Source organism: Crinia signifera, chromosome 4 (assembly GCF_055691185.1).
Source record: "Crinia signifera chromosome 4, ASM5569118v1, whole genome shotgun sequence".
Classification (NCBI taxonomy): domain Eukaryota; kingdom Metazoa; phylum Chordata; class Amphibia; order Anura; family Myobatrachidae; genus Crinia; species Crinia signifera.
The window spans coordinates 144142390-144155022 of NC_139220.1; the positions used below are offsets into that span (position 1 = coordinate 144142390).

The 12633-nt window shown below is 45.0% G+C and overlaps 1 protein-coding gene across 1 annotated transcript in view; it reads right to left on the bottom strand.

Moving 5' to 3' along the window:
- TMEM117 (transmembrane protein 117) overlaps window positions 1-12633 on the bottom strand; it is a 336233-nt gene that overhangs the window by 106898 nt on the left and 216702 nt on the right. The window contains exon 5 of the mRNA XM_083182660.1: window positions 179-276. Coding sequence (XP_083038786.1) covers window positions 179-276 — 98 coding nt within the window. The remainder of the gene's footprint in view (window positions 1-178; window positions 277-12633) is intronic.

Genomic DNA, 12633 nt, shown 5'->3' on the forward strand with positions numbered 1-12633 from the left:
CATAGCAAACAAAGAGGTGACAAAAAAAATAAATAAATGAAAAATAAGATATCTGGTATCTGTATGGGAATTGTATATCATGTGTATCACTAGCATCTATAGAAAATATGAACCATTGTTAGAATAAAAAGGATTAATATGATCATTTTTGTTTAAAATGACCCTATACTGTACATACCAGAACAAGATTATCCGAATATTTCCCCTTCTCCAGAAGGCACGTGCAGATTTACCCCAGTCTGGGTACTGCTTATCTTGAAGCATCATGTCAGTAACCTGTGGAAAGTAACAGAGCACATTATTGCTTTATGCTACAATAACTTCTCAGCGGTACATTTATGGAAGTGCTCATTTTTGGCTGCGGAACTTTTCTAGTCGTACTTGAAGGCTCAGCAACTGGCACAGAGAACATTTCATAAATATTTAATAGCACATATTTTGAAGCTGTTTGATGTCAAATAACACTTGTGCACCTATTAACAGGGATAGCTTAATTCACACACTTCAGGTGTTATCAGAGTTCAAACTGCATAGTGATTACTCACGGACCTTATAATGCCAATTAAGAATCAGTAGTAACTGAAACAGGTTTCTAAATAACTACACTACATTGTAATACTGTGTCAAAAAAGGAGGGGAGGGGTGTGTTTTGCGGGAATACTCCACACAAGTCACACTAACCTGGCGCTGTTTAAAGAAATGATTTTTTTGGTTAAATGGTATAATTAACCCCACTGTTGCTGCAGGTGTTTTTAAATGAGCTTGCTAAAGCTCACAAATGATGGGTAGAACAATATATATATGTGCAAAAACATCATGCGCTGCTGAGTGGGCAGATTAATAAAAAGAACCTTTGGACAAAAGGAACACTGGACGCACCACTGAATATAGAAATATTTATAAGTAAAAAAGCATAGTACACTTAAGACAATTTATGATACTGCATCAAATATGACTTTAAATGAATACAAATTCAGAAAAATACGACAATACTAAATACAGATAAAAAATAAAAACCTATATGGCCATAGAGGTCACGCTTGCAAAGGAGCTCCAAGTGTCCAGCTAATATTGCAGGGTTAGTTTCAGTCACACCAGGTTGTTAGTGGTGACAGGTTAAGGAAGGGACAGGTATGCAAGGCGATGTGTGCACACAGTCAGTTAGTATGCATAGCAGATAAGCATATATGGTTTGTTAAACCATCAATCTGGCAGTTAGTGGTAGTTATATATCTCACCCTCCGTGATAGGCGTTGTTGGTATGTGGTGGCAGGGAGCTTCGTTCAAATTGCGGCTCAACCCTTTATATCCAGGTTAGCACCTGATCCAATCCAACGGAGGGGATTAAAGATGGTGGTAGCTTGTGGTCGGCTATGGTAGCTGGAAGCCTGCAAGAGGAACACCTCAACCGCTCTGAAGTGGAGGACACTGCTGCCAAGTGATGCGACTCGTGTTGGTTTGAAGATCGAGGCAGACCAGCTAATGTGGGATGACTTGAGGGACACGGAGACTGCAGGCGTGACACGGAAGTGACGTCAGACGTCACTTTCGGGTCACGGCCTATTGAGAAAACATCATATGTCAATGTTAATGCAATAGAAACATTACATAGACAATGGTATTCTGGTCCAGTTTTTAGTTCAAACACGCGCCAAGAAGCCTCTCCCTGCATCACGCTGTGTAGTCCTCATTCCTCAGCGCATGCGGAAGTGAAGTCTACTTCCGGTGCCGGTCTGTGATCCGCAAGCCGGCTATTTGGAGCGCATGACTTCCTGAACTGAGATTCGTTCCGTATGTGGGAAATTACTTTTGGAACACATGTATGACCTGCAATTTCAGGAAGTAGATCTGGCCGGTGGATTTTAATATCCAAACTCAAATCCGACAGAAACTATAAGTAACAAAGTGTCTACCTTTCTCAAACTCTATACTGTTTATCTGTGTGGTGGGAGACCATGGCGGTGTGGACGGGTCACCCTTTCGGTGCCAGCCTGGTGCTCTGGCGTTGACACATTGACGATATAATATGTATTTGGAAAGGAAATCAGGAAGAACTAGCCATATTCTGCCAACATCTGAATTCAAACGATTTGAATATCAAATGAACCTTTGAAGTTAGCCGAGAGTCAGTAAATTTCTTAGCTCTAACTGTTTACATCAAAAAAAAAAAACTGCATCTTTTATGATAATGTTTACAAATTTTCTTTTGATCGCGATATAATACTGTCACTTTAAGAATTATTAGGCATTGTCACTTTAAGCTGTTACGGTAAAATAATATGAAACCACTAATTAATGCAGAACACGTCCTATTGTCATCATTCTAATATGTGTTATTTTTACTTCTCTTGATATATGTGGATAACGATGGTTGCGATTTGAGATATTAAAATCCACCGGCCAGATCTACTTCCTGAAATTGCGGGTCATACATGCGTTACAAAAGAAATCTCCCACATACGGAATGAATCTCAGTTCAGGAAGTCATGCGCTCCAAATAGCCGGCTTGCGGATCACAGACCGGCACCGGAAGTAGACTTCACTTCCGCATCCACCGAGGAATGAGAACTACATGGCGTGATGCAGGGAGAAGCTTCTTGGCGCGAACTTTGAACTAAAATCTGGACCGGAATACCATTGTCTGTGTAATGTTTCTATTGCATTAACATTGACATATGGGGTGAAATTTACTAAGATGTGAAATACACTTCACAGGTCATGTTGCTATGGGAAACCAATCAGAAGCTACTTCTTATGTATTTACCACCCTCTAGAACTGGGGTAGCCAACCCTAGTCCTCGAGAGCTACCAACAGTGCATGTTTTGCAGGTCTCCTCACAGAATCACAAGTGAGCTAATTAGCTCCATCTGTGTATCTTTTAAAATGTGTCAGTGATTAATGAGTGCAGCTTTGCAGCAGCTAGGTTGTCTGAAAAATGTGAACTGTTGGTAGCTCTCGAGGGCTAGGGTTGGCTACCACTGCTCTAGAAGATAGTAGATGGGATGTGTTTGGTTGCCCATAGCAACATGACCTGTGAAGTGTACAGTATTTCACATCTTAGTAGATTTCACCCATAATGTTTTCTCAATAGGAAACTTATATCGCTATATGTATAATTATATATGTATTTTTAACACATGTTTTTTACAATGTTTTTTGAATGAAATGTGATTTTTATTACAACGAATCCGGAACAATCCGGACCAGTGTTTGCATGTATCAGTATTTACCTGGCTACTGAAGGGATATAAATACCCTGCAAGTAACCAGGTCTCCACACCTTGAAAAAGGACCATTATAGGTCCGAAATGCGTTGGTGTTGTGGAGCCAGGCGACCAGCATTATGGACCCTCTCATACCTTTTGATGAAATTAGGGCACCTCCCTAAGGTGAGCATACACTTTGAGTGGTCTGGAACTGTGGTTGCCTCCGGAGTCAAATGAAATCTAGGATTGAGATCCATACAAAGATACCTTTACGGGCACATATGTATTAAAGTTATTATCTTCCGGAACCTTTCAAGCCAAGGCGGCCATTTGAGTTACAGTTATACCCTCCAGAACCCTTCAAGCCAAGTAGGCCATTTAAGTTACAGTTATACCATCCAGAACTTTCCAAGCCAAGCCGGCCATTTATGTTACAGTTACATGGATCCGCTACCCTCACGATTAGCCGGTCTACCTGCAGACCGTCTGTCCCTGAGCTCAAGTGAGTTCCAAGAGTGAGAGGCCGTGACCTGCTGTCAAGATGCAGCGAAATCCACAATGCCTTGCGGGGGTCCCTGGAGAAGACCCCTGGGCAGTTAGACTCTAGCACCCTGTAGAAGATCGACTGATTGGTTGCCGATAGTAACATCCTATCTTCAACAGAATTCCCATCTTGGTAAACAAACTCCTTAGAGACAGGAATCAGAGGAGGTGACTATGTTGGTGGTAAGCAGCATATGAAGAAAGAGGTGGAAGGTGGGAGTGTGAATAGAGATGAGCCTAACGATATCAGGGGGCAGGAGTGGCTTAAAACTTTGTAAGGCAGCTGAGTAGTTTAAACTGGATTTTGTGAGGAGTTGGGAACACAGAAAAAACTGGTGCCTAATCTAATGAAGAGTTAGTTGCTAAACCTCCACAAAAAATTTTTAAAACAGTAAACGAAGTTTAACAAAATTTGCTGCTCAGTCTATAAATCAATAAACAAGATTACATATATAATTAATACTTACAAATTTGGCACTATCACAATAAACATAAATAAACTTATAAACAATACATATCAAATGATGACTGTATCTGATCTTAATAGGTTAATAGAAATTGTTAGATCCAAATATTACCGATTACAGTCTTTGTTTCCAAGGCAGAGACTTAATAACAATTATAGATGTTCTATAAAGTATATGCTCCTCATGCCATTGAGACATGTTAGTACTTTTTCCTGTAGTTGAATTAGTACAGTCAGTGCCACATGTTGCGGCTTCTGGCCACCCACACTACTGGGCATGCTATGCTATGTCAGACTCCTAGCTCTCTGTTCTTAAGCTTCCTATTGTGCAGTCAGTTCAGGAGAGGATAATACTGTACTCAATGTTGTCCTACATTTAAGCCACTATTAGGGGTACATTTACTAAGATGGGAGTTCTTTTGAAGATGGGATGTTGCCCAGAACAACCAATCAGATTCTGCTTCTTATTTATTTAGCACCTTCTAGAAGATAATAGGTAGAATCTGATTGGTTACTATGCAACATCCCATCCTAAATGGAACTGCCATCCTAGTAAATGTATTCTTTAGTGTCCAGTGGCAATATCCAGCAGGATAAACAGGAACAACTTAGCAAGCAAATATGGGATTCCTGTAACACATTCCCCGGCTCTCACTGAGTTTGTGACTTCCTCAGCCAGCATAAGCGGCCTGAGTGGGTAGAAAAACATGCGCTGGAGCAGAGGTGAATAATCATCTCAAGTAATGTAGTTAGGAGGTTGTAGTTAGAAAAATAATCAGATTCAAGAATGTTTGAGGATTGGCAAGAATAAGGAGTATTTGAAGGAAGAAGCTGGGGAGAAGAGATGAACCGCTTGAAAACATGAAAGCAAGCATGAGTCTGGGTGGAGAGTGGAGGGGGAAATAAGGAGGGGCCTAGAATGGGGAGAAGGCAGTACAGGTAGGAAGGTGGGCAATGGAAGATAGCAAAGGGGGTAGGAGGTGGCTGAAATTAGGAAATGGCTTTGTGGATTGCTCTGATTTTGGTAGTAATGTGGATGTGTCAAGAACAGAAATGGAGGAAGACAAGGAAGAAGGCTGAGGTCAGGTGGATTTTAACATAGCAAAAAGGTGGAGTAGTTTGCAGGTCTGAAGAGATTTGAAGAAGGATGGTTAACGTGAAACAAGATAACATTTGTTTTACTCCAGCACCAGCTGTGAAGGAGCATTATCAAAGGTACAAAGTTATTAAAGATTTGGGAATCAGACCAGCATAGCCTGAGAGTGATGGGAATATATTCTGTGTTGGATGGATGGAATAAATATGGATGACCAGCAGATGTGATGCCAGTGGTCTGAAGACTAACAACAGCATCCCGACAGGTGTCTGGCAAACACATTTACCTTCTCTCTGCCCAGCTCCCCTAACACTATCCTTTCCATCCAGCAGCCTAACCCTCCCAGTTAGTGCCTAAGCCTAATTTACCTACCTTGAACCCTAACCTGCCTGCAGCATAACCTTAACCTCCTGCCCAGCACTCTAACCCACCCCCTAGTGCCTAAATCCACCCCTCACCCCAGCAGCCTAACCCGCCTGGCATACAGTGTTCGTACAATCGGGATGTTGCCTGTTGGGATTTTATAGGCATAGGTACAGTATGTCATATATTATGGGTTTTGCAAGCAATATATAAAGAAAATAAACATGAAGAATAACACTATACAAAAAGAAAGTTAGTTTTGCAAAATAAAGATTATTTTAAAACAAGGCTGTGCACTGTCCTCTCAAATGTATTAAATATAAAAGTCTTGAGTGTATTTGCTCTCAGACTCTTTGTAACTTAGAAATTGTAACAATTATTTTACGGTTTCAAAAAATAGGAATTTAATACCTACCGGTAATTCCTTTTTACGTAGTCCTTATGGGATACTGGGAATGGTCTTAAGACATTGGGTATTAGAGGGTATCCGCAGGAGACAGGCACATCTATAACTTTAAAGCTGGGTGTACTGGCTCCTCCCCTCTGATTCCCCACCCAGGAACCAGTTAATGAAAAACTGTGCCCGAAGGAGAATGAACATATGAGAGGAAAGATCTATATGTCACCTATGTAAACATAAGTGTGAATTGTGTGGTGAGATTCATGCCAGCACACCCGCATTCAATCAAAATAACAAACAACTATAATACCACATACTAAGTGGATTTTCTGAACCAAGGTCACTGAACTAGACCTTACAACCAGAAGACAATAAGATGAACTTCTGAACTTTAACAGCAGAATAAGGCTGCAGCCAGACCCCGCACAGGGCAGGCGCCCAGTATCCCATAAGGACTATGTGAAAAGGAATTACCGGTAGGTATTAAATTCCTATTTTCACTAACCTCCTATGGGATACTGGGAATGGTCTTAAGACATTGGGGATGTCCCAAAGCTTCCAGAAAGGGAGGGTACGTGTGGAGACTGCTGCAGTACCGCGTGCCCAAACTGGGTATCCTCTTTGGCCAGGGCATCAAATTTATAAAATTTTACAAAGGTGTGTTGCCCCGACCATGTAGCAGCTCTACAGAGTTGCAGAGCTGACACACCCCAGCAGCCGCCCAGGATGCGCCCACCGATCTGGTGGAATGAGCCTTTAGAACAGAAGGTGTTGGCAGGCCTGCCGTCACATAGGCTTGTTGGATTGTAGTCCTAATCCATCTAGCAATAGATTGCTTAGATGCAGGGTGTCCCTTCTTTTGTGCGTCGTACAGGACGAATAGACAATCTGTCTTCCTGATTCTTGAAGTCCTCTGGACATAAACACGCACTACATCCAGGGACACCGGAATATCCGGTGAACCAGACGCAGACGGGACTACAATGGCTGATTAAGGTGAAAGGAAGAAATCACCTTAGTGAGGAATCGCGGGTTTGTCCTCAACTCCGCTCTGTCTGAATGAAAAAATAAATAGGGGCTCTTACAGGATAGGGCTCCCAATTCAGACACTCTCCTAGCCGAGGCTAGGGCCAAAAGAACCACCGCCTTCCAGGTAATGTACCGCAATTCTATCGACTCCAAAGGTTCAAACCAGGAGGATTGAAGGAAGGTTAGGACGACGTCCAGACTCCAAGGTGGTGTAGGTGGCACAAAGGGAGGCTGAATGTGAAGCACTCCCTGAAGAAAAGTTTGTACTTCCGGGATGACAGCCAATTCTCTTTGGAAGAATATGGACAAGGCCGAAATCTGGACCTTTAGGGAACCCAGACGGAGGCCCAAATCCAGTCCCGCTTGCAGGAAGCACAACAACCTGTTCAGGTTAAATTTTGCTGGGGGAACCTTCTGCTCCTCACACCAACCCACGTATTTCCTCCAGATCTTGTGGTAGTGGGTATTTGTTACCGGCTTTCTGGCCTGAATCATCGTAGTGATGACTGATGAATGCAGGCCCTTTTGAGCTAAGATTTGCCGCTCAACCTCCATGCCGACAAACGTAGCCGCCCTAAATCTTGAAAGACGCAAGGGCCCTGTGTGAGTAGATCCCTCCTTAGTGGTAGAGGCCAAGGATCTTCGATCAGCAAGCTCTGCAGATCCGCGAACCAAGCCCTTCTTGGCCAGTCCGGAGCTCCCAGAATGGCTTCTACTCCCTGACTTCGTACTCTTTTGAGTACCCTTGTCAGCAGTGGTATGGGTGGAAACAGGTACACCAAGGGAAACACCCACTGAATTGTCAGGGCATCTACAGCCACTGCACATGGATCCCTGGTCCTTGTGCAATACTTGGGAACCTTGTGGTTTAACCGGGATGCCATCAGATCTATCATTGTAAAACCCCAACGGTCCACAATTGCTGCAAAGACCTGAGAATTCAGGCTCCATTCCCCGGGGTGGAGGGCGTGATGGCTTAGGAAATCCGCATCCCAATTGTCCACACCCGGGATAAGGATGGCCGACATAGCCACCACATACATTTCCGCCCAAGCCAGGATCTTGGAAGCTTCTTTCATGCAAGTCCTGCTCCTTGTGCCTCCCTGGCGATTTATGTAGGCCACAGTTGTGGCGTTGTCGGACTGTATCTGGAGCGCCTGTCCTTGGAGGAGATCCTGGGCCTGTAACACTGCATAGTATACAGCTCTTAGCTCCAGGATATTGATGTGGAGTCTCGATTCCCACCGAGACCACTGACCTTGAAAGGTTCTGCCCATGGTCACAGCACCCCATCCCAGCAGACTCGCATCAGTCGTGAGTCGCACCCAGTCCTGGATGCCAAATCTCCGACCTGCAAGCAGGTTCGACTCCTGAGTCCACCATAGAAGGGACTGCCGGGTCTGATGCGACAGAGAAATCCTCTTGTACATCAGGAGATGTGAGCCCGACCATTTTGACAGTAAATCCAGTTGGAACACCCTAGTGTGAAAGCGTCCGAACTGGATGGCCTCGAAGGTGGCCACCATCCTGCCCAGTAACTGGATGCATTGGTGAACCGATACCTGAGGCTTTGCCAAAATCACCTTCACTAGGGATTGTATGGCCTCCATCTTCTCCCGAGGGAGGAAAATCCTTTTCTCCTCTGTGTCCAGGAACATTCCCAGAAAGAGGATACGACGCAACGGCGTCAGTGAGGACTTGGGGATGTTTAGGATCCACCCATGCTCGGATAAAACCTGTATGGTTCTTGCAATATCCTGCAGCAGGACCTGTTCCGACCTTGCCTTGATCAGCAAGTCGTCCAGGTAGGGGATAATGTTGACTCCCGACCTCCTGAGCAGTACCATCATTTCTGCCATCACCTTCGTGAACACACGAGGTGCCGACGAGAGGCCGAATGGCAGCGCTCTGAATTGAAAGTGCAAATCCTTCAACGCAAATCTCAGGAAAGCCTGATGTGGACCCCAAATTGGTATGTGGAGATAGGCGTCCTTCACATCCAACGATGCTAGGAACTCTCCCTCCTCCAGGCTTGCTATTACTGCCCTGAGGGACTCCATTTCCAACCTGTAGCCGTTGGAAATAAGATCCCTCACCCAGGAATCCAGGTGAGAGACCGACCACACTTGGCTGAAAGCTGACAGGCGACCCCCCACCTCGCATGTGACTCCAGGGTCGGAACCCGAGTCATGCTGCAGGCTTAGAGGCGGTGGCATTAGCGGCACGATCCCGAGATCCTGTGCTGGCGGGCTTTCTGAACCTACCACGGCCCCCTCTGGTGGCCGAGCTGGAGCCTCTCGCCCTCTGCCTGGGCCTGGAAGGCCGAAAGGACTGAAAAGCCTGAAAGGACTGAGACGTCTGACCATGAAAGGGACGTTTTGTGTGAGTGGGAGCCGTCGGCAGGAAAGTCAACTTGCCGGCCGTAGCCTTGGAAATGAGGTCGTCAAGTTCACTACCAAACAATTTTTACCCCGTAAAGGGCAAATTCTCCACACTACGTTTGGACTCTGGATCAGCTACCCATTGTCTCAGCCAGAGGGCCCTGCGACCCGAAACCGCCATTGCGGAAGAGCGAGCATTTATAGCTCCAAGCTCCATTTGTGTATCACATAGGATCTTTGCAGTATCCTGGATATGGCGAAGTCTCTCTCCAACTTGCGCCAGTGACATATCGGCAAGCATACCTTCCTGGATTTGAGAAGCCCATGTATAAATGGACTTCGCCATCCAACAACTGGCGAGGACAGGTCTCTGAGACGCCCCACTCGCTGTATACATGGCCTTAAGGGTAGTATCCAACTTTTTGTCTGTACTATCCTTCAGTGTTGCTGCCCCAGGAAAGGGGAGAACCACCTTCTTGGACAGTCTGGACACCGAGGCGTCCACAACCGGAGGCTCTTCCCACACCCTTCTAGTGACGGGATCAAAGGGGAAATTGGACTTAAACCTTTTGGACAGTTGGAAACGCTTTTCAGGTTGTTTCCAAGCCTCCTTAAACGTCTCATCAAGGTCAGCTTGTTTAGGATAAACAATCTGCTGTTTCCTTTGGGACCCAAAAAACGGGTCACCTTCCTGCATGTCTGCTAAGGGAAGGTCTAAAACCTCTCTTATTGCTATAATAAGAGGTTCCGGGCCCCTGAGGGATGATTGTGAATCAGGGATCAAAGCCCCGTCATCCACATTATCATCTGTGTCGTCACCCGCCTGTAGATCATCATCTGAATCAGGCAACATGGCGGCCGCAGCACGCTTCCGTGACTGGCCCGTGGTGGGATTCATATTATCCACCCGTGTGGCTAGAACTGATAAGTCCTGCTGCTCCTGTTTGGTCTGCACTGTATTTGCAGCCAATTGAGTTGACACTGCCTGCAGCATGGTTTTAATGCCTGCAGCCCACTCAGGCTCTTGAGAGTCTGATTGTGATGTTCCACTGATCTGGGGTGAAACCCCTGTTTGAGTGGACATGCACTCTTCACAGGTAATCTGTGAGGTGGACTTAGGCACAAACTTGGTGCTGCAAATGAGACAGGTTAATTTCCTTACCATGGTGAAGGAATAAATAACCTCTTTCCACAAACACACCACAATCACAATGAAATATATACAAAATCAATGTGCAGTGTATAGCAGCTATATATGTGTGAGTTCTATCACTGATAGTGTGTAGCTTAACAAGCCCGTGGGGGAGCGCTCAGATTACACTGAGGAGACCAGCACACCCTGCACAACTTGAACTCCTATTTAGGAGTTGGTACAACGCACAAAACACAGTAAAGTGTAATCAAATAAGCGATTCAGCGCTAAATACACTTGCTGTTTTCTGCAGATTTCCTCTGTCCAACACCTCACCGCTGAGGAGTGATCTGGAAGCAGTAATGGCACCCAGGGAGAAGCAGGAAGTAGTGTATGCGCGCTCAGAGCCTCTGGTCTCGCTCTGCTGAAGCCCCGCCCCCCTGGTAATGGCGCAGGGGCTTCACTGATTTTTATACTGGCGCTGGCTGTCAGTTAATGGCGCCCTTGTACTGAACAGCGTTTTTGGTGGGATCTGCCCTGGTAGCCCAGGGACTGTCACCCGCAGCCAGTCTGTGGCGGGGGGTCTGCGCAGCCCCTGTGCAGGGACGCCGCGTCTGCCGCCACCGCCATCTTGCCGCACGATGAGCCGGGGTACCCCACTGTGGGGACCCCGGCTTCTACTCACCACAGACGTCTTCGGACTGTGTCAGGAGTGTGCGGCATGCTGGGGGTGAGTATCACTGCAGCGCAATGCCCGTGAGTACAAACACCCACTCAGGACAGTGGTCCTGCAGCAGGGACAGCTCGGTACCTTAAGAGGCCTGCAGCTGAACCCTCCTCAACTGACTCCCTCGAAGCAGGGATACTGTGAAGTCCAACACAGTAACCCCAAAATAACAAAAGAAAATAAACTGAAGACAAACTCTCTGGAGCTCCAGCAGTGTGCATCCTCTCCTGAGGGCACATTTTTCTAAACTGGTTCCTGGGTGGGGAATCAGAGGGGAGGAGCCAGTACACCCAGCTTCAAAGTTATAGATGTGCCTGTCTCCTGCGGATACCCTCTAATACCCAATGTCTTAAGACCATTCCCAGTATCCCATAGGACGTTAGTGAAATAGGCTTCTCTAACGTTCAACAGCAATTGTCCTGATATTCAAAGCTCAGGGTTTCTTAAGCTATTTGTGTTCACTCAATACAAGCTTTATATTAGCCCTTAAATTTAATATTGTAGAGCTGTTATGATAGTCACATTCTTTCCAAGTTCATATATATCCCAATCGATATACTAGTAAATATATATATATATATATATATATAAGAGTCCAATGAAAGGAGGCCTCCTTTCATTGGACTCTTATTCATTTATTGTGGAGTGCACCGGGCCGCTGATTATCAAGATTGGGAGTGCCGGCAAAGGACTGTATATATATATATATATATATATATATATAAATTCAGTTTATTCTATTCTCTGCATGGAGCAGCAGAAAACACTACATTCTACACAACACAAACAGCAGTGCTGGTTGAATTTCTGTGCACAGGTGAAAAGGGTGTGTTTAAGCATACAGAGAATGAGTCTGTGTGTAATTGTTGCATATGTCTTATTTTGTATGTCTTATTGGGATACTGTCATTTGGTCTACAGCATGTTGGTCGACAAGCATTCGGTTGACATGGGTCTAGGTGGACAGTCAAAGGGTCGACATGGGTCTAGGTCGACAGTCAAAGGGTCGACATGGGGTTTTTCACTGTTTTTTAGCCGACGTGTGCAGGTCATTCAATTGTGTCAATCACTATATTAAGGTTTCTTTATCATCTTCTCTAATCTAGGCTGGAGTTTTTAATCACACAGATATTTTATGGGGCTAACATAGAAGGGATTTAGGATCATATTTGAATTTTTATCATTTAAAATAAATAATGTAAATTTTTTTTTAATTATCTATAAAGATACATTTTGATTCTTTACCTATTTTCTATTGAATGGAGGCATATGATGTTTTGTTAATTCATA